The sequence below is a fragment of the Eriocheir sinensis genome, chromosome 34, assembly GCF_024679095.1.
Source record: "Eriocheir sinensis breed Jianghai 21 chromosome 34, ASM2467909v1, whole genome shotgun sequence".
Lineage (NCBI taxonomy): Eukaryota > Metazoa > Arthropoda > Malacostraca > Decapoda > Varunidae > Eriocheir > Eriocheir sinensis.
In genome coordinates, this window is record NC_066542.1 from 8,742,195 (window position 1) to 8,762,521 (window position 20,327).

The 20,327-nt window shown below is 43.6% G+C and overlaps 1 protein-coding gene across 7 annotated transcripts in view; it reads left to right on the forward strand.

The window, feature by feature from the left end:
• The window catches only part of LOC127007025 (uncharacterized), a 206,709-nt gene that overhangs the window by 51,488 nt on the left and 134,894 nt on the right, over positions 1-20,327 (forward strand). For all 7 annotated transcript variants that reach the window (XR_007760025.1, XR_007760028.1, XM_050877506.1 and 4 more), the window contains exon 2: positions 7,818-7,860. Coding sequence is in view for 5 of the 7 variants with exons in the window: in XM_050877506.1 (XP_050733463.1) it covers positions 7,818-7,860 (43 nt within the window). In the remaining 2 variants the exon portion in view is untranslated. The remainder of the gene's footprint in view (positions 1-7,817; positions 7,861-20,327) is intronic.

The window sequence follows — 20,327 nt, forward strand, 5'->3', positions numbered from 1 at the left end:
CTTGCCTCAGAGTTGTTCGGTGCCATTCAGTTTCAGCGGCCGACTCGTTGTGTTATTGTGGCAACTTGAGGCGGCGAGAGTTAGCGAAGAAAAATGAGACGGCATGCGTGTGGGAGAGACGGAAGGGAAGGGAAAGAGCTATGCTGTGTCTGTCCTACCGCCTGTCTGTCTGTGTCTGTCTGTCTGTCTGTCTCTCGTTCCTGAATTCAAAACAGAGAGCGAGTTAATGGAACGGAATTTAATCTACAAAACGTCTCTTGAAGTTAGCCAAACGTTGACCTTGAGTGTGTTTTTGTTTGTGTGTGTGTGTGTGTGTGTGTGTGTGTGTGTGTGTGTGTGTGTGTGTGTGTGTGTGTGTGTGTGTGTGTGTGTGTGTGTGTGACAGAAGAAAAGAGGGAAAAAACGTTGGAGGGGGAGGAAAGACACCGAGGTTTGGGGGAAAGAAAGAAAAAAAATGATGGAAAGAAAGAGACATAATAAGACGTCATTAATGATGGTAATGATGTGAGGTGGGGAGGAGGAGGAAGAGGAAGAGGAGGAGGAGAAGAGGAAGAAGGAGGAGACGTAAGGAGGGGAGATATCATTAATGTGATGGCGCTGATAGAGAAAACGAGGAGAGAGGAACATCCGGAGGAGGAGAAAGAAGACGAGGAGGAAGAGGAAGATGATAATGAAGTAAACGACGCGGAATACAAAAAGATAATGGAATGAAAGGGAAAGTTCAAAGAGAAGAGTTGGAGAAATTGGAGAGAAAAAAGGAAAAAAGAAGAGGAGGAGAAGGAAGAGAAGCAGACGAAAGTGGAACAGGAGTGGAAGAAAAAAAAGGAACAAAAAAAAACGATAAATATAGAAAAAATATAAAAAAAGCACAACAGTTATAGCTATAGGAGAGAGGGGAAAAGAATACATGGATTAATTAACAGAGATGATTAGCCCACAGTCCTGATGTCCCAGGTTTGGTAGTGTCCCATATCTGTACGTAACGATGTCAAAGGAACACCAAACCGTTGTAGTAAATATTATCACCCGGGGCAGCATCAGTAGCTAGTAAAAAAAAATCAGTTCGCCCCAGGATTACATTGCCAGGTATCTCTCAGGGTCGTATCTCTTAATTAGATCAATATTCAACACATGTTTCTCTCTAATGACCTGGAAAACGGCATAGTGGAGCGACGCACCGATGCCTGATATTAAAGTTGTTCATTTTACGGAAAGGTATCGGCAAACCATAAAGGACAACGAAAATGAACCCGTTAACAGTGGCGGTGAATAGCGATGTCAGCCTTAAGAGGCGTTGGTTTCACTCAGCATAAAAAGCACTTCGTCACATCCAGAGAAAAAGGAGCTCGCGGCAAGGCAAGCACTCCGCCGTAATGACCCAGCCGCGATAATCACAGTGCGTACGGCTGCCTGCCTCTGCTGTGGGCGGGAAAGGTTCTGGGAATGAGGATTTGAGTCACCGAGGGGAAGCGCAGAGCTGTGATGGAATTAATCTCTTGAACACGTTAGACGACAGGGATTGATGTTTTTTTGCGCGCTTCTTTGCTTGTTTCTCGAGATCCGTTGTGAGGTGCCAAGTGTCTGAACTGTTAGCTTGAAATGGAAGGATATACTGATAGCAAGTAGACCCTTAGCCTCTGGTAGAGTGGCTCATGATAGCACTCCATTCCACTCCACTGGTGAATTTCAGCAGCAATGTAGGAAGGACGTTGATCTCCCTTGATTTGGTGATGACAGTTGAGTTGAGTAGTGGTGTCTGGTATCATTTTAGTTGCGTACTCGGGCTGCAGAGGGCGCCACTGTGATTGTGGGTTGTCGTCTATAACTGTTTCTGTCTTGGTTTGTCATGGCGCCGGTGACGGGAGTGTGTGTGTACTGCTGCCGGATTGTTTGTAAATACGGATGTTTTTTGTGTGTGCTGCTGCTAAACTACTTGTAAATGAGGATGCATGGCAGCTACTTACAGATGCCTGGCACGTGCAGCTGTTCTGATACTTGTAAATGTGGGATGATTGGCGTGTGCTGCTGTTCTGCTACGTGTGTGTTTCCGCACCGTGCTGCTTGTAAGTATGTGTGCATCTTTGTATTTTTTTTAAACTTTGGATTCTGTTCTCCGGTTTCATTTCTCAGTACATCGTTGTATTTATAAGCCATATAGTCACGACAAACGCACATCAGCAACTGACATAGTTACCCCTGTACATGGCTCGTTTTCACTGCTTTGTTGTGGTTCGTTCTCCCTGATACTTCAAATTAGTTATGTTCTCAGTCTGTAGATGGCGTCTTTGGCATCACATCAAATTATATGGCTTTCTCATAGCGTTCACCTTCCTTCTATTCTTGGTTTATGGGGAATGAACACGTCGTCCGGAGCTAAAATAAACGAGACTGTGTGAAGAGAAAGGTGGATGGGAAGAGGCGAGGAGAGAGTGGATAAGTATGAAAGAAGGAGGAGGAGGAGGAAGAACCAGAAGGGGAAAGAAATATCAAGAGCAAGCAGGAGGAAAAGTGGTAAGGAACGCTGAGGAGGAGGAGGAGGAAAAACAGAGGGAGGACAGTGAGTGTTTAAGTAAAGAGTGAGAAAAGGAAAAAATTAAATAAAACACACTTGAAGAAGGACAAACAGAGCCAAGGAAGAGAGAGAGAGAGGAGAGAGAGAGAGAGAGGAGGAGAAGGGAGAGAGAGAGAGAGAGAGAGAGAGAGAGAGAGAGAGAGAGAGAGAGAGAGAGAGAGAGAGAGAGAGAGAGAGAGAGAGAGAGAGAGAGAGAGAGAGAGAGAGAGAGAGAGAGAGAGAGAGAGAGAGAGAGAGAGAGAGAGAGACCCAAGGAATAGAGAGAATGTGAGGAACTTAGATAAAAAAAACGAGCCTGAAACTGATTTCGAAAAATATCACGCGATTGGATTTTGCTTTTTGTTGCGGAGCTTTGGCAAGACCGGAGGGGATTCATTTTCTTCCTTTTCTTTTTACTACAGAAAGAAAATATAGTATCTTATTTGTTACCCCACTCCCAAATCACTGACTGCGCCATACCAAACCACTTAAAGGAAGAAAGGGACTTCATTGACGACGCCCAAGTTTTTCTGATTATTTCCCATTCACTGTCTCCTTCAGTCAGATCATTACGATCCTACAGTTATCTCTGACTCAACTCAAAGGAAGGAAAGGCTCGAGTGCCAGCTCTGACCTCCCAAATTGATGTTATAATCCACCCTTCACTGGTTCCTTTTCCTTTTCCGAATCATTGACAGCATCACAACCACCACTCAAAGGAAGAGTTGGTCTGAGTGGCTGCTGCTGTCTCTTTTGTCGCGTCAGTGCGGGCGGCAGCAATCCATGGGGTGCCGCAGGCTGCCGACTTCCGAGAGGCTTTGGCTGGCGATATTGGATGTCAGTGAGAGAAGCCCGATAAGTGAGTGGGGACAGGCGGCATCCCGAGCAACACCATCCCGCAGAGAGAGGAACGTAAGCCATAGGAAAACGAAGGAAGGTTCATCAAGACAGACAGACAGGTAGACAGACTGACTCGTGCAGGAGGAAGGGAAGGAAATTTTTAAGGAAGCAGATTCAATGATAGAGGGGAAGGGAGACGGTGCGTAGAACGACTCACAGGTGAAAGGAGAACGGAGGGGAGGAAATGAAGCAAATAGAGTGGGAGGAAGGGATTAGGGCAAGAAGAACCGGATTAGATTTAAAGGGTAACTATGAAAGAGGAAAGGAGGATACGGAATTATCAAAGAAGAAATGCGGAGAGAAAAGCATTGGCGTCGTAACTGAAAGAAAACTAGAAATATTCACTCAACAAAAGCTAGTCACAAGAACATTTGATTCTGACCGCCTCAACTGACAAATATCTTTCTTAAGGCTTTTCACTTTTCGATGCATCTGCGACTCTGGGCCTTCCTCGCCCATGTCTTTTCCCTCACGTTTTCCGTTCTGCTCTGTCAATCTCAATCCAACCACCTTTCACGCTTTCATCACACCCAAAGCGGAAATCGATTCTAAGGTGGCTTTCTCAGAATCGTGCGGCTGGACCAGCGTGGGTAGTAGTAGAAACATAATCAGAAGTGGTAGGAATTGTAGTAGCAGCTGTAAAATTCAAAAGTGCTAAAAGGGAGATATAAGATATTTAACCCTTGAACTATAAAGGTTTGTGTGGTGGTAGTAGTAGTAGTAGTAGTAGTAGTAGTGGCAGTAGTAGTAGTAGCAGTTGTAAATTTAAGAAAGTGGTAAAAAAAAGATATATAAGATTTAACCCTTGTTCAAAAATGGCTTGTGTAGTAGATAATAGTAGTAGTAGTAGTAGTAGTAGTAGTAGTAGTAGTAGTAGTAGTAGTAGTAACACAATCAGCGGTGGCGGCAATAATAGTATCAGCTGTAAAATCAAAAGAAAATGGAAAAAGACGGATACAAGATTTAACCCTTGCGCAAAAATGGCTCGTGTGGCTTCCCTTTCATCCGTCTTTTGTCCTCTTCCCACGTAATTTTCTCCCTGTACGTTTTATCTTTTATTTTTCAATCCTCACTTTTCCTGCGTCCGTTTTCCCTCTTCCTTTTCATCCGTCCGTTTTCCCTCTTCCTTTTCATCCGTCCGTTTTCCCTCTTCCTTTACATCCGTCCGTTTTCCCTCTTCCTTTACATCCGTCCGTTTTCCCTCTTCCTTTTCATCCGTCCGTTTTCCCTCTTCCTTAACATCCGTCCGTTTTCCATCTTCCTTTTCATCCGTCCGTTTTCCCTCTTCCTCTTCATCCGTCTTTTGTTTTCTTCCCACGTAATCTTCTCCCTGTACGTTTTATCTTCATTTTTTCACCTCTCACCTTTCCTTGCGTCCCTTTTCCCTCTTCTTTTTTGCCGTTTTCATGTTCCCACACTCAGTCCTGCTCCTCTCCTCCCTCAAAGCTCCCTCTCATAATTCTCCATTGTCTCCCTCTTCTTCCCTCTTGTCAGCTCTTCTTCATCTCCCTCCCATATGCCATTGTTACCCCTTCTCTCCTTCCTCCATCATCTTATCGTCCCGTCCTTCCCATCATCACCTCGTCTTTCCTTCTTCCTCCTACGCCTCATTATCTTCCTTCCTTTCTCCGTCAACTCAGTGTCCTCATGTACTAGAAAATTTGTGAGACCATTTTTCTAGATTTTTTTTTTCTGAGACTATGTGCGTGAAAATTAACAAAGGCCAGGTCGTTGTGTGTGTGTGTGTGTGTGTGTGTGTGTGTGTGTGTGTGTGTGTGTGCGCGCGTGTGTGTGTGTTCATATGAAATCACATCTGATGCCTATAAAACCTGGTTGAAAATGCAATTAGGATTTTTTTCCAGCCGTCAGGTGTATTGCACGTAAAAAATGTTATCACTGGCGGATTTCGTTATTGTCTCCATTGATGTAACTTTGAGGGTTGGCGAGTGGATGGAGGGGGAGCGGGAGGGGGGTCGAGGGTCCTGCTTTAGTGGGTTATAAAGGAGTAAATATCACTTGCCACATACGACCAGGCAACGCTCCACATACTCTCACACATGAAACTAATACGAAGACGTGTAAATATATGGATCACAAACATAGGTAGCAGGAGACCAAAGGACGATAGGGCATAACAAGCTGCTGTTTCTTATGCCTCATCATCCCTTGGTCTCTCGCTCTCTGCTACATTTTTCTTCAACTTGTCTTTCATCAATTATCAGTAACCTTTTGAGACTATGCTATTCCCATACTTCCTTCTTCAACCCTTCCCCCACACACACACACACTCTTCCCTCGTCAGCCTCTTTTCTTCTTCAACCTCCCCCCACACACACACACACACACACACACACACACACACACACACACACACACACTCTTCCCCTCGTCAGCCTCTTCCTCCCCTCACCTGTCATCCATTCCTGCGTGCTGGGATCCATTTCACACCTGCCAACATTCAGCCTAAAGTATAATCCGCGGCCCCACCACGCGGTTCTATTTTTTCATTTCATTTTGATCACGCGTGCACTGAATATATAAATTTGCAATCACATCAGTGCATTAATCTGCCCTCCAAACATAATTGTCCCCATATTTAACCGTGCATCCCAACACACCTTTCCTCCCTGCATGCCCTCTCCCCCTGACCCTCCATCTCTCCCTCTTACCTAAATAAATGGCTCCATAAATACGCGTTGAGTGATGGGACCTGATCACTCTCCACCGGTCCACTGTTCCCCGCCTCGCCCTCCGCCTCCCCTGAAGCACTCACTCTCATTGCTTGCGACCTTGCTTCATCCATCGCCGTCACAGCCACCTCCTCCTCCACCCCGCTTCTTCGTCTTTGCCGCGTTACCACTTCCACATCCTCCACCTACAGCGCGTCCACTAAAATCACGAATTACCATGTTTTGCACTGAGGATTTTTAACACGAAGAGCACAGTTTGGTTGAGGAATCTAATCACAGCTGTCACCGTCACCACAACCTTTACCAGAAAACGTCGTTATCGAACATTATTGCAACCAGAAAAGCATTATAAATAACAAGTATACAATCTTCTACTACTACTACTACTACTACTACTACTACTACTGCTGTTGCTGCTGGTTTCACTGTTAGCACTGCCTTCAAACCCGCTGAAAAAAAACTCCACCACCACCTGTCATTGCCAACCAATCGCCCACTCAACAGCGCCATCACGGCCACCATAACCACCGCCACAATCGTCACGCCATCAACACCGCTATTCACCGCTAAAGAGCATCACGAACAGGTCGTTTTTACCCTTTTTCCTCCCTTCCATCCTCCCGTAAATCTCTACTGTAAAGAGATATGCGTGAAAAATGTGTGTGGGGGGAGGGGGGGAGGGGAGAGAGAGAGAGAGAGAGAGAGAGAGAGAGAGAGAGAGAGAGACTGCGAACATCCTCACCAATGGCCTGACCAATAAAATGACTCGCTGACCGACTGATTGGTTGGCTGACAGACCTTTTGCTGTTTTGTTCGTGTGCGTGGCTGTCTGTTAGTGAGTTACGTGACCGCTCCTTTTCATCTAGGGAGTCTGTGGCTAACTGGGCTGCCCGTGCACGCGGCGGAGTCGATCCTGCCGAAAACTGTAGGAAATTGGAATGGTATACGCCTGGCTTGTTCAAAGAGGTTCCCGGAAATTGAAATCAGAGGATCGACACTGCAACCTGACTCTCACAGTATGACTTCACTTGATATTACCAAAAACAATGATAAATAACATTGACTTGATCATTAATGGTGTGCCTACTTTTTTTTCAGCGTCGCGTTACTGTGTCCCGGTGAGTCAGGTGTCGGGCCGAGGCGCCGGGTCACAAACAACACGTACAATTTCGTCATTGTCGAAGGCACTTAGCGCTGCGCCGTTTGTTCCGTCGGCGGCGCTGAGTTAGTTGCTCTCTTGTTCTGGGTCAGCAGCGAGGCCGCACGGCACTCTGACGGCAATTTACAATCCTGTGCTCTAGATGGCAACTTGTATGTGTAGTTCACTCACGGTATGATCACGTGCTGGACTCGTAATCACCTTCCCGGTTTGGAGCTCGTTAGCTTAATGAAAAGCAGTGGTGGCACCTTACACACCACACACCTCCATCCCCTTGCTCAAGGGAGGGTAGTAACCGCTCCCCGTCTGTGGAAAACATAAAAATTGCCATTAGCAAGGCGCGAACCTCAACCTGCATGATAGCTTGGCGAGTCCTTGACCACTGCACCATGGGAACGGTGTGTGTGTGTGTGTGTGTGTGTGTGTGTGTGCCGATACATTTCATTACATATTCCATTATTTCTAACAGCCAACATAGGAAAACATTATAATAATACAAATTCATCTCTTCTTACAGGTCGCCAACACACTAAGAATCGACGCGGTCACCGCAGAGACACGTGAGTGTTAACAAAGATTTTGTTTGTCTTATTGACATTCATTCAGAACTCAGTGGCACGGCACATGGTGGACACAAGGGTGAGAAGGGGGTGGCTTCAGGGTAAATGCATGGACTGTTGTGTGCATAAACGCTCTAGAAAATCGGTCATTTGAGTAATTCTGGGTGTGTAGTGTTCGTGTGTGTGTGTGTGTGTGTGTGTGTGTGTGTGTGTGTGTTATGAAGGGAGCGGCAAGGTTTCACGGACTTAGTGTCGCAGTGAGTGTTATTAATGGGTGTTGCCGCCCGTCCGGCGTATTTAGGAAACATTTTAACATAACGGCGCTATAAACATACAGCCACTTCCTCGGCTGAAAATAAAAGAGTGGCCTGACTAATTTACGCGGGACGAATAGCCAAAACATTATAAAATATGGGCGAATTAAAATGTCACTTCCACTAAAACAATTACTTATTTTTTTATATATATACCTGATGCGCCTGTCATGAGAACTGATGCAATAATCTGTGTTGTAGTTAGTTGTATAATCAGAATTTTGTGCTATCTGCTCCTCTTTCTCCTCCTCCTCCTCCTCCTCCTCCTCGCTTCCCTCTTCCTTGTCGTTGTCCTCGAGGGATGGAGTCAGAAGAAAGTTGTTTGCCTCTTCTCTCTGTCCTCCTGTTTATCCTTTCTCTATTATTTGTTTTTCTCTCACTTGTTTATCGTTTATAGTATTGGTTTCTATCTATCTATCTATATCTTTCGTTTCTATTATTTGTCTATCGTTTCTATTATTTGTTTCTATCTATCTATCTTTATCTTTCGTTTCTATTATTTGTCTATCGTTTCTATTATTTGTTTCTATCTATCTATCTTTATCTTTCGTTTCTATTATTTGTCTATCGTTTCTATTATTTGTTTCTATCTATCTATCTATATATCTCACTTCCCTTCGTCCTGATACTCTGACTGACAATTTCTAGGGGAAGCTTTTTTATTTTCATTATTTTCTCTTGTTATTTTTATTATTTTTTATTATTATTACAACTATTACTTTTATTATCATCATCATTATCATCAGTCTCGTCAATCAGCACTTATTGGCGCCGATCTATAAAGGTGGCAGATGAAAATACAGGTGAGATTGTTCTTTTTTTTATTTCTTCCACACGGCATTTCATTAAGAACTTTCCGCTGTGTCTTAATTTAGATTCCTTTTCATTTTACACCTTGATATTTTTTTCACTTTTATTTTTCGTGAGCTAACTTGAACGAGTCTTTCTTTTCCGTGATATTCTTTCTTTTTTCTTTCAGGGTTAACTAACTTTGCCTTGTTTTCTTTTTTGCGCTCTGCTTTTAATCCTTTTCTTCCTCTTCCTCTTCTTTTTTTATTTCTTCTTCTTCTTCTTCTTCTTCTTCTTCTTCATCCTCTCGCATTTCCTTCCCCTTTCTCACCCAATCTTTCCTCTCCCTAGTCCAAGGTTTCTTCCGCTTTATTCCTTTCCCCAGGCAAAGCTCATCTCTCTCTCTCTCTCTCTCTCTCTCTCTCTCTCTCTCTCTCTCTCTCTCTCTCTCTCAAGCGTTTTTTCTCATTCTTTCAACTTTATTTTCGTTTCTTCCGTTTTCTTTCACTCTTTCATATTCTAAGTCGACTCCACCTCCTCTTCCTCTTTCTCCTCTTATTTGATTTATTTTCTTAAATCCTCTCTTTTACTCGTTCGTATTCTCCTCCGCTTCCATCTCTTGTTCTTCTCTTCCTTCTCCTCCTCCTCCTCTTCCTTCTGTCTCCCTTCTTCTCCGCTACCATATTTTCCTCTTCGTACGAGGTGGGAGAAGATTAAAGTTGCTATGTCCCTGTTCCTTAAATTTTTTCCTCCTTGCTCTTTCTTATCCTCCACCTCCATCGCCTCCTCCCCTCCGTCTCTCTCTCTCCTCCCCTTTCCTAATTTCCCTGCACATCCCTCAGGAGTCAAAACTATTAAACATTCTAACGCCTTATTCAAGAGGATCCAGTATGAAGGGTCTCCCGTTGTTGAGGCTGATCCCCCTAGGCACACCTCTCCCTTACCTCTCATCTTTCACCTCTTCTGCCCTCTCTACTTACCCACTTTTCTCAGCCTCCTGTTTTCTCTCTCTCTTGCAGACCCTTCAAACCTTTCTCGTCTCCTGTCTCATTTTCCTTTCTTTTTTTTTCAGTCTCCCATTTGTTTTCACTGCACATTTTCTTTTATTTTTTCTGTACCGTTTTCGTTTATCTCATTCGCTTGTTTTTCAGCCTACTCAAACACCTGCTCTCTCTCTCTCTCTCTCTCTCTCTCTCTCTCTCTCTCTCTCTCTCTCGTTCCCCTTTGGACCGTTTCTCTACCCCTGTTGCCTTTAGTCTTTGCTCTATTATTCATTTTCTTCTCTAATACATTCTTCTTTTACTGTCCATCTCCCTCTCACTCGTTAATCTTTTCCTCTTTCGTTCCTCTCCCTTGTTTTCTCTCCTTTCACACACCTTTTCTGCCACGCTCCCTCCCTTCAGTAGTCTCATTTATTTTGTCGTGTATTCAATAACTTTCCCTCCTTTTGCTTTCTCTGTATAAATTAGTAAGCAAAAGCATATCAAACATGAATACGACTTTTTACTCTACAAATATGCATATCGTAATATCGTATTCAGTATTGTATTCATCCTTTCAGTGCCCCTAACGTAGATTATTTAATTAATCATGAAAAATTTGCATATTTAGCCGGATGTAAAATTATAGTTTGGGGGAATAAGAGAGAAAACGTTGTACTCTTTAATCAGTATTCCCTTCATAACGTCGAAATGCCTGAATACCTGTAGATGAAGCTGTTAACATGTGTATTTTATTGACATATTCTCCCTCCCATCACCTCGCACTCTAAGCTCAAGATGCGCAGCTCACATCATCATACCCAGCTGACAACCTTCCTCAGAGCCTCCCCCTGCAGCCTCTTTATCCTTCTCCTCTTACTCCTTCATCCTTTAGTAAGATCTCATTTCTAAGAACACAGAGGTACCGGCGTCTTCCTTCTCCTACTTCTCTTCTTCCTCCTCCGCCTTCTCTTTCTTCCTCCTCCTCCTCCTTCTTGTCTTCCTCCTCCTCCTCCTTATCTTCCTCCTCCTCCTTCTTCTTTTCTTCCTCCTCCTCCTCCTCCTCCTCAGCCGTCTGCTCCGCCCGTCTCTGTCCTGATACACTCCGCCTGTCGCTCTTAATAAACTCGCTGACTGCAGACGTGATTATCTGATTAAGATATAACTTTGCACTTGGACATCATACAGAGAAATACACACACGGTTAAACATGAGTGTGTGTGTGTGTGTGTGTGTGTGTGTGTGTGTGTGTGTGTGTGTGTGTGTGTGTGTGTGTGTGTGTGTGTGTGTGACGATGAGGAAGAATGCTTGTGTTCAGTGGCCTAAATAAAAATATATTTCAAATTGTAACTTTATGAGTATATTCAGACCGTAAATTGACTTTAATTAAGCCATTGTGTATGTGAATTGGAATGTCCGTTGACGTCCATAAGTGTACGTGGGTGAAAAAAGTGTTCGACCTGTGTGTGGGAAAGTTCGGTAAGTTACTAAACATAATACTGCTGCCGATATTTTTTTTCAAACAGACTAAGCAGCTCAAAGGCAAACGCAAAAAAAAAAAGAAAGAAAGAAAGAAAGAAAATGCTCGCTAGGCGCAAATAAGTAAAATGACACTTGTAACGAATAAAAAAAATTCATTGTTAAAGTTACTTAGTATATCATTTTAAGTGGTGCTCCATTTTTTCTCCTTAGAGCATGTATATAGAATGTTTAAAGATTCGATAAATATGCTAGGCTAATGCATAAAAACTGGATTAGGTTGACACAGAAAAAAAAAAATCGCGTTCCTTTTGCTATTAAATAAAAGACTGCCTAGAAGTTGACAAAAAAAAAGGCAAGAAAGATATTAAAGTTTGAAAAAGGCAAAATATGTGATTAATAAAAAAGATGAATAAAGTACTTCAGATTAATATTCACGATAAGCAAAATAGGAGGAGAATGAAGAAGAGGAGGAAGAGGAAGAGGAGGAAAAGGAAGAGTAGGAATGAAAAGAAATGTAGAAAGAGACTACTTGTATGAAACGGCGAGAGATAATGTTAGAGAAAAAGAAGGGAACCAGCCGTAGGGAGATAAGATTATTAATATTCACCCAGGCAGGTTTTCATTTAATATGGGATAGGAGTACCGAGATGGGGCATGAGAGCGATATCATGAGCCTGTAAAACTCCGGCCCGGTACTTATGTAATGTAATAATACCAGGCGGAAAAATGAGGGGTTGTATAACGTGTGTAAGGGAGAGAAAACGAGGGAATAACAGAGAACGGAAAGTAAGGGAGACAAAAAAACTGTACGGTATCTAATGTAATAAAAAAGAGGTGAAAGATAAGAGATAGAGAGGGAAACAGGGATTAACAGAGCACAAAAACTAAAAAAATAAAATATAAAATGGTACGTAATGTCATAAAGAGAGGTGGAAAATGAGAGATTGTGTAACGTGTGTGCGGGAGAGGGAGAGAGGGGAAGTAGAGTATTTAAAGGGATACTAAAAAATGTAATGTAATGTGATACTACGAGGGGAAAATGAGGAACTGTAACGTGTCTGAGGAAGAGGGAGAGAGGAAAAATTAGAATATATAAAGGGTGACTAAAAAATGGTACGAAATGAATAGAAAATAGGGAAGTAAAACGCATAGAAGGGAGACTAAAATTGTTATATACGTAATGAATAAAAGCTAGGTAAAAATTGTTATATACGTAATGAATAAAAGCTAGGTAAAAATTGTTATATACGTAATGAATAAAAGCTAGGTAAAAATTGTTATATACGAAGTGAATTAAAGTTAGGCATTACGCGCTTTTTTTTATAAGTTTGTAAAGCGGTTATTCACTTCTAACATCAATAAAGCTGTTCCGGTGATGGGGTACACATTCAGATTTGAGCCGCCAGAATGGGGAAAAATTCAATAATTAACTTCATTACAACAAACTCGTTTTCGTAACTTTTACTCGTGTGTGCGGTACAAAGCCTTTAATTAGTGTTTATAAACGTTCTTTTTACTCTTTCATGAATTCATTATATTCCTCAAATCATGGGCTCCAATGATTAGCTACAAATAGAAATGCTTCGCAGGTTTCATTCCACCAAAAGCATTGATGAAATATTGAATTTGAATATGTGCGAGTTGCCAGAATGCAACTCTTAGAATTTCAATTGCCATCTAAGTCAGAATCGTGCAATTTTTCAAAAAAGAATTGATATAAAGATAGAAGGATAGATAGATAAATAGATAGAAACATACATACATACACATCTTAGAGTAGCGAGTAGCGGGCATTTTTTATTATTGTTTCCTTTTTTGTGCCCTTGAGCTGCCTCCTTTGTTAAAAAAAAAACTGTATAACTGACTTTTCCACTCTTAACACTCCTGTAAAATATATGTTCGTCTCTTCACTTGCCATCCACTCCTACCTTCCCTCACCCGGGCAACAGCATGACTCACCCTGACTTGTATGAAGGTGCAGGAGCGGGAATGTTAGGTTAGCGGGGCGTCCTTCCAGAGTCACGCGGAGTATGTCTGGTGGAGGGCGGATGATGGAGAGGCGCCTGGATGAAACGTGGTGGCGGAAAGGTTATGACGAGATGAAAAAGAACACGGATACCAAAATAGCCTCTCCATTTCAAGGCTCGGAAACAAAATAGCTACGATTTTTAAGAAAGCCATGTATATACGAGGCTTGGGAAGATTAGTGTGTATCATTGTTGTCACTGAAAGAACCGCGCGTATATGTGTGTGTGTGTGTGTGTGTATAAGGAATGAGGGCGTCAGCAAAGGGGCCGGAAATGAGGCTGCGCACTGTATTGGGTATCGATTCTGTTCCTCAATCGCCAGCGCAGCGGAGGGGTATATAAGGGAGCAAATGCCGCTGACGTCTTTCAGGTCTTCGGTGATTTGATTACACGCATTAGTGAGTCTCGGATCACGGAAGGTTAATTAAGAACCTGCCGCGTGTTAGAAGAATACGGAAGCTTATATGATTTTTCTGAGTAAAGACGGATAGTAACCGTTCGGGGTTTTGTTAGGTTAGGTTAAGTTCAAAGAATTTTCAAACACGTGATAGGCGGCAAATTGTGGCATGAATCGACAAAGGAAGAACTCATTATGTCATATAGAAAGTGTCATTTAGTCTGGAAGAATGGATGATTTTTCTGAGTCAAGACATGTGGTAACTGTTAGTGGTTTTGTTAGGTTAGGTTAAGTTCAAAGAATTTTCAAACACGTGATAGGCGGCAAATTATGATACAAATTAACAAAGGATTAACTCATTATGCTATAGGAAGTCTCATTTAGTAAGGAAGAATAGGTTATTTTTATTAATCAACACGTGCGGTAACTGTTCGGGGTTTTGTTAGGTTAGGTTAGGTTAGGTTGAGTTTCGGGAATTTTCAAACGCATGATATCCTGAAACCTATAGCATAAATTAACAAAAAAAGCCTTCACTTTGTTATATGGAAAGTCTGTTTAGTAAGGAAGCATAGATGATTTTTTTTTCTGAGTAAAGACGTATGGTAACTTTTCTTGGTTTTGATAGGTTAGGTAACTTTTCTTGGTTTTGTTAGGTTAGGTAACTTTTCTTGGTTTTGATAGGTTAGGTAACTTTTCTTGGTTTTGTTAGGTTAGGTTAAGTTTACGGCCTTCACTTCCTCTAACAACGCATTCACCTATAATGGAATGGCCAATACTAATTAACAAGACTTTGCCATTTCATTTTTACATCTTACAGTAGTGTTTGACTGAGGCCGTGCTTGTTAATGTCCTTTCCCCTTTGAACTTGCGCTTTCTGACGTGATTTAGGATGGAAAATTGCACTTCTTGATGTGACTTTACCAGTGAATTCATACTGCATTGTTAAATTCCCAGTAAACCTCCCTTGCTTCGTATAATTATGTCTTAAATTCTGACCTCAAGATTGTCCTTTCCTACTCGCCACGTGATGTGACTGCCCGTGAATTCGTACTGCCTTGTTAAACTCCCAATAAACATTTACTGCTTCGTGTAATTCTGTCTTAAATTCTGACTTCAAGATTGTCCTTTCCTACTTGCCACGTGGTTTTACATTTTCATACATTAAATCTGTACTTCATTTTGCCTTTAATTAAACTTGCATTTCGTATTCTTATCCTGCTTTCAAGATCGCATGCATGACTTCCGTTTTCATTACTGTCATTCCACCGTGACTAAAGTTTGTTTCCTCACCATTCTCCCAATCTCCTTAATGTGCCGCGTTTCACCTCCTCAGCGAATGACCGATACGTCCTCTTTCAAGTGTGTCCCTCAGCCGCCACCTTCCAATACCTCGCCTCGCCACGGGAGACTCGGGGTTGTGGTGACATTCTCTGCGGGGCGAGCTGGGCGGCGACGCTGAAGATGTGTGTGGGTGTGGGTAGGAGAAGGGGAGGGTGAGAGAGAGAGAGAGAGAGAGAGAGAGAGAGAGAGAGAGAGAGAGAGAGAGAGAGAGAGAGAGAGAGAGAGAGAGAGAGAGAGAGAGAGAGAGAGAGAGAGAGAGAGAGAGAGAGACATACATACATACATACATACATACATACATACATACATACATACATACATACATACATACATACATACATACATACATACATACATACATACATACATACATACATACATACATACATACATACATACATACATTCATTCTTTCAGTCAGTCAGTCATACATACATACATACATATTTACACACATGCATGAAAACAAATACCATTCATAGCTGCGTCCAGAAAACTCATCGTATCTTTCTGAATAGTTACAATGACAAAATACAACAACAAACAGACATTTCTCAGTTCAGTGAAAAAAAAAAAGAAGAAGATTGGAGCAGCCGTGGGGTGAGGGGAGGCGGGGTGACGGACGAAGCGTTAAGGGCACAGGGACACGAAAAGAAAACGGCCAGCTAATTGAAAGTGATTGAGTCATTAAAATCTTAAGAGGGAGAGGGGAGCCGTGCAGGACCTGACGAAGGCGAGGGAGACTTAATTACCTGTTGATGATGACGATGGTGAGGGTGGTGATGGTGGTGGTGATTCTTTTTAGGCGTTTCTTTTATTATCTGAGTGAAAATATTGGTGGTGATTTTCTTATATATTGGTGATGGTGTGGCAATCAAAATGGTGGACAGCGTGGTTGTTTATAGTGGTTGTCGTCGTGGTGGTGATGGTGGTAGGGCGTAGCAGTGATAGTAATAATAGTGGTAGTAATTTTCGTGATGGTGATGGTTGTGGTGGTGATGGTGGTGGCTCTGGGAATCTTATAGGTGAAACACACACGCACACACACACACACACACACACACACACACACACACACACACACACACACACACGGAATAAGTAGCATCATAAGTTCAATGTCATGCAACGGTGATCTCTGTCCGGCAGCTTCCAGGAAACGTCTGAAGAAAACAATTACTAACGCTCTACTTCAACAACAACAACCACTACTGTTACTAATGAAGATGATGATAATAATAATAATAATAATAATAATGATAATAATAATAATAATAATAATAATAATAATAATAATAATAATAATAATAATAATAATAATAATAATAATAATAATGAATAAAGCAGAAGTCTATCCTCTATCGCCAAGAGAAAATAAAGCTTGTTACAACATCATGGGAAGCAAAGGACACAAAACTCAAATGCTCAGATCACTGGACCGAGGAACGTATACTAATGAGGGAGCAGAGAGACAAGGCTAAGGAGAGGAACGAGAAGGGGAGAGGCAGCACAAGAGGCGAGGGGAGTGAGGAGGGACGATGGAAAGGAGGAGAACAATAGGAAAGGCGATTATGACTGACATGTATGAGAGAGAGAGAGAGAGAGAGAGAGAGAGAGAGAGAGAGAGAGAGAGAGAGAGAGAGAGAGAGAGATTATGGATAACAAAGCAATCATACCTGTTTTGAGACAAGAAAACGGATAATGAGGAAGGGAATATCAACACTCACGTTAACCATGTGCGCCACGGTGCTTATCATTATCCCTTGACCCTTTGAGCAATTGATCCTTAGAGAGTCATTAGCACCACCATTACGGGCCTTGAGACTTCCCTGGTAGCGGCGGCGGGGCGTATGATAGGCCGTGAGGTGGTAGCGGGGGTGTTAAGTAGATAATATAAATAATGAGGAGGAGGAGGAGGCAGAAGGGAAAGGCAAAGACAGGTGAGAGAGCACCTTGATACATGAGCGGCATCTTTCCCTAATTAACGTGCGCCGTGCAGGTACAAAGGACGTTTCTTTTGATCTCAGGCGCTGGAAATTATTAGGTGAGGGACTTAAGCCTTGCCGTCTGCTCCTTATGCCTTGTTGTTTGCTCTTTCCACCTTCCCGTCTGCTCTCCCCCTTATCGTCAGCTTCCTCAGCCTTGACGTCAGCTTCCTCCACCTTGCCTTCATCTCCCTCCACCTTGCCTTCATCTCCCTCCACCTTGCCTTCATCTCCCTCCAACTTGCCTTCATCTCCCTCCACCTTGTCTTCATCTCCCTCCACCTTGCCTTCATCTCCCTCCACCTTGCCTTCATCTCCCTCCACCTTGCCTTCATCTCCCTCCACCTTGCCTTCATCTCCCTCCACCTTGCCTTCATCTCCCTCCACCTTGCCTTCATCTCCCTCCACCTTGCCTTCATCTCCCTCCACCTTGCCTTCATCTCCCTCCAACTTGCCTTCATCTCCCTCCACCTTGCCTTCATCTCCCTCCACCTTGCCTTCATCTCCCTCCACCTTGCCTTCATCTCCCTCCACCTTGCCTTCATCTCCTCCACCTTGTCTTCATCTCCCTCCACCTTGCCTTCATCTCCTCCACCTTGCCTTCATCTCCCTCCACCTTGCCTTCATCTCCTCCACCTTGCCTTCTCCCTCCACCTTGCCTTCATCTCCCTCCACCTTGCCTTCATCTCCTCCACCTTCATCTCCCTCCACCTTGCCTTCATCTCCCTCCACCTTGCCTTCATCTCCCTCCACCTTGCCTTCATCTCCCTCCAACTTGCCTTCATCTCCCTCCACCTTGCCTTCATCTCCCTCCACCTTGCCTTCATCTCCCTCCACCTTGCCTTCATCTCCCTCCACCTTGCCTTCATCTCCCTCCACCTTGCCTTCATCTCCCTCCACCTTGCCTTCATCTCCCTCCACCTTGCCTTCATCTCCCTCCAACTTGCCTTCATCTCCCTATTGAATGGTCTTCGTGTGTGCTTCAGACTCCCACAAACAGTTCCCCCTTGTCATCTGTCCTATGCACTATTTTCCATTCTTTTATCCCGCACCTTTCCTTCACATCTCGTTCCTCTCCTCCAGCTCGAGTATTCCGTCACTCCCGCCTGCTCTGTGTTGGGTCCTTTTTCTTTAATAATCCGGGCTTTGTTTTCTCTCTCAGCTCGCTCCTGAATTACACTCCACCCAGCTGTCTCATTCTAAGCGTGTGGTGTATCCCAAGGTCTCGTAGTGTTGGGGTTCTTACGCCATTTCCCTCGGCTCGCCCCAGGAACATATTGTCGTCGCCTCTTTTTTAATTCAAGAACACATTGTTGCAGCCTCCTCGATTCTGGGTTCGCCTCCCCACTTATTGCGAAACTCGGCTGCACTTACCGCTGTCTCCCTCCACCTCCACCGCTTGCATCCACGGGGAGTACCTCGGAACACCCCCTGCGCTGTGTTCGACGAGGCGGGAAGGAGAGAGGGGCGTAGAGGAGGCGGGGAGGAGTGGTGATACTAGTCTATTTGCATGTTATCTCAGGAAGCGGGTGGGATGATGTCTTTCCGCTGGCCCAGTGAAGACCTCGAGTTCCTTCCCCTAGTCTTTACCGTGCTCCACAACTCCCTCTTCCCCTCTTCCCCCATTCCATACAAACCCTTTATCTTTCCCTCTCTTTATTTTATACTTGTGTGAGAGAGGATCATGCCATTCCATTCTCCAAGAGTTTTTTTATGTCCCAGTGAGTCAGAATTGTGGCCTAAGGATCGTTTTTAGCGAGTGTTATTTTTCCCGAAGTAATGGATGGCAGGTGGCGTCGGCTGTCAGGCGGGTGGGTCGTTATATCAAGGTTAAGAGGGCGTTGTAAGTGTTTCCTTCCGCCTCTATTGCCGTGATTAATGGGCCGCCCTTCACACTTAACCCTCTTCCACTCCCTATTCCCACCTCTTCTCGGCTCCCTCTTCCTTCCTCTGTTGTCCCACTTTCTATTTTCTTAACGGCAACTGTGGTATTTTTTTCTTCTCTGTCTTATCCCTATTTTCTTTCCCTACCTGTCTTTATTCTCCCTCTCCACATCCCTGTTTCCTCTTCCACTTAATACCTTCTTCCTTCTTTCTTTTGTTCCTCTTACGGTCCATCCCCTGAATATCCACTTTTACCATTTTCCCTCTCCACCTCATTTCCTTTTTATCATCCTCATATCTTCATTCTTTCTACTCAGTCTTTACCGTTCCCTCACATTCTCCTACCGTTTCCATCTTTTTCCTTCCCTCGCCATTCATCCCGCGCGCTGTGACCTCCTTTCCTTCTGCTCCTCCACCCCCTACGTCCTTCATCGTCCCGTCCCACCCTTCTCTCTCTCTCTCCTTTCCGTCCCAGCCGCTCCCTCCTAATAGCCTTTGTACTCGGATGCTTCGCTGTGATTATAAATGGACGAAGAGAAAGGAAGGCTGATCAGTTTACTTGTTCACGTTGTATTAGCGCTGTGTGTGGGGAGGGGTGGGGGGTGGGAGAGAGAGAGAGAGAGAGAGAGAGAGAGAGAGAGAGAGAGAGAGAGAGAGAGAGAGAGAGAGAGAGAGAGAGAAAAAAAAATTGTGTTAAACTAATCTTGATCACAATTTCCATTCATGTAAGTATAAACACACACACACACACACACACACACACACACACACACACACACATACACACACTCAAACTTTTAGTCACAATCGCACAAACCTGCAACACAAACAAACAAACAAACAACTGTCGAACATAACAACAAACAAACACGAAAATCCACTATATAGGAGGAAAAGGCAAAAAAAAAAAAAAAAAAAAAAAATCCAAAACATCGCAAAATCAACTGTTCTAAAAGCGCTTAAGCATGACCGTATGGCGGGAAAGTTAATGATGAGTTGAAAGGGAGTGTTGGATTTGTCCTTTACGATCTTAACAACTCCTCCAGTGGTGACAATGGTGGTGGTGGTGATGGTGGTGGTGATTGTGGTGGTGATGCGATAGAAGAGTGGGTGGAGAGTGTGTGCAAGGGAGAGAGGAAAGTGTGGGTGGTGTGAACTTGGTGATAGGTGGGTGCATGGGCGGGGTGTGTGGGTGGGAAAGAGAAAAGCATGGACGCTGTGAACTTGGTAATAGGTGAACGGTCTTTGGGTAGAGAGGAGTGAGTAGA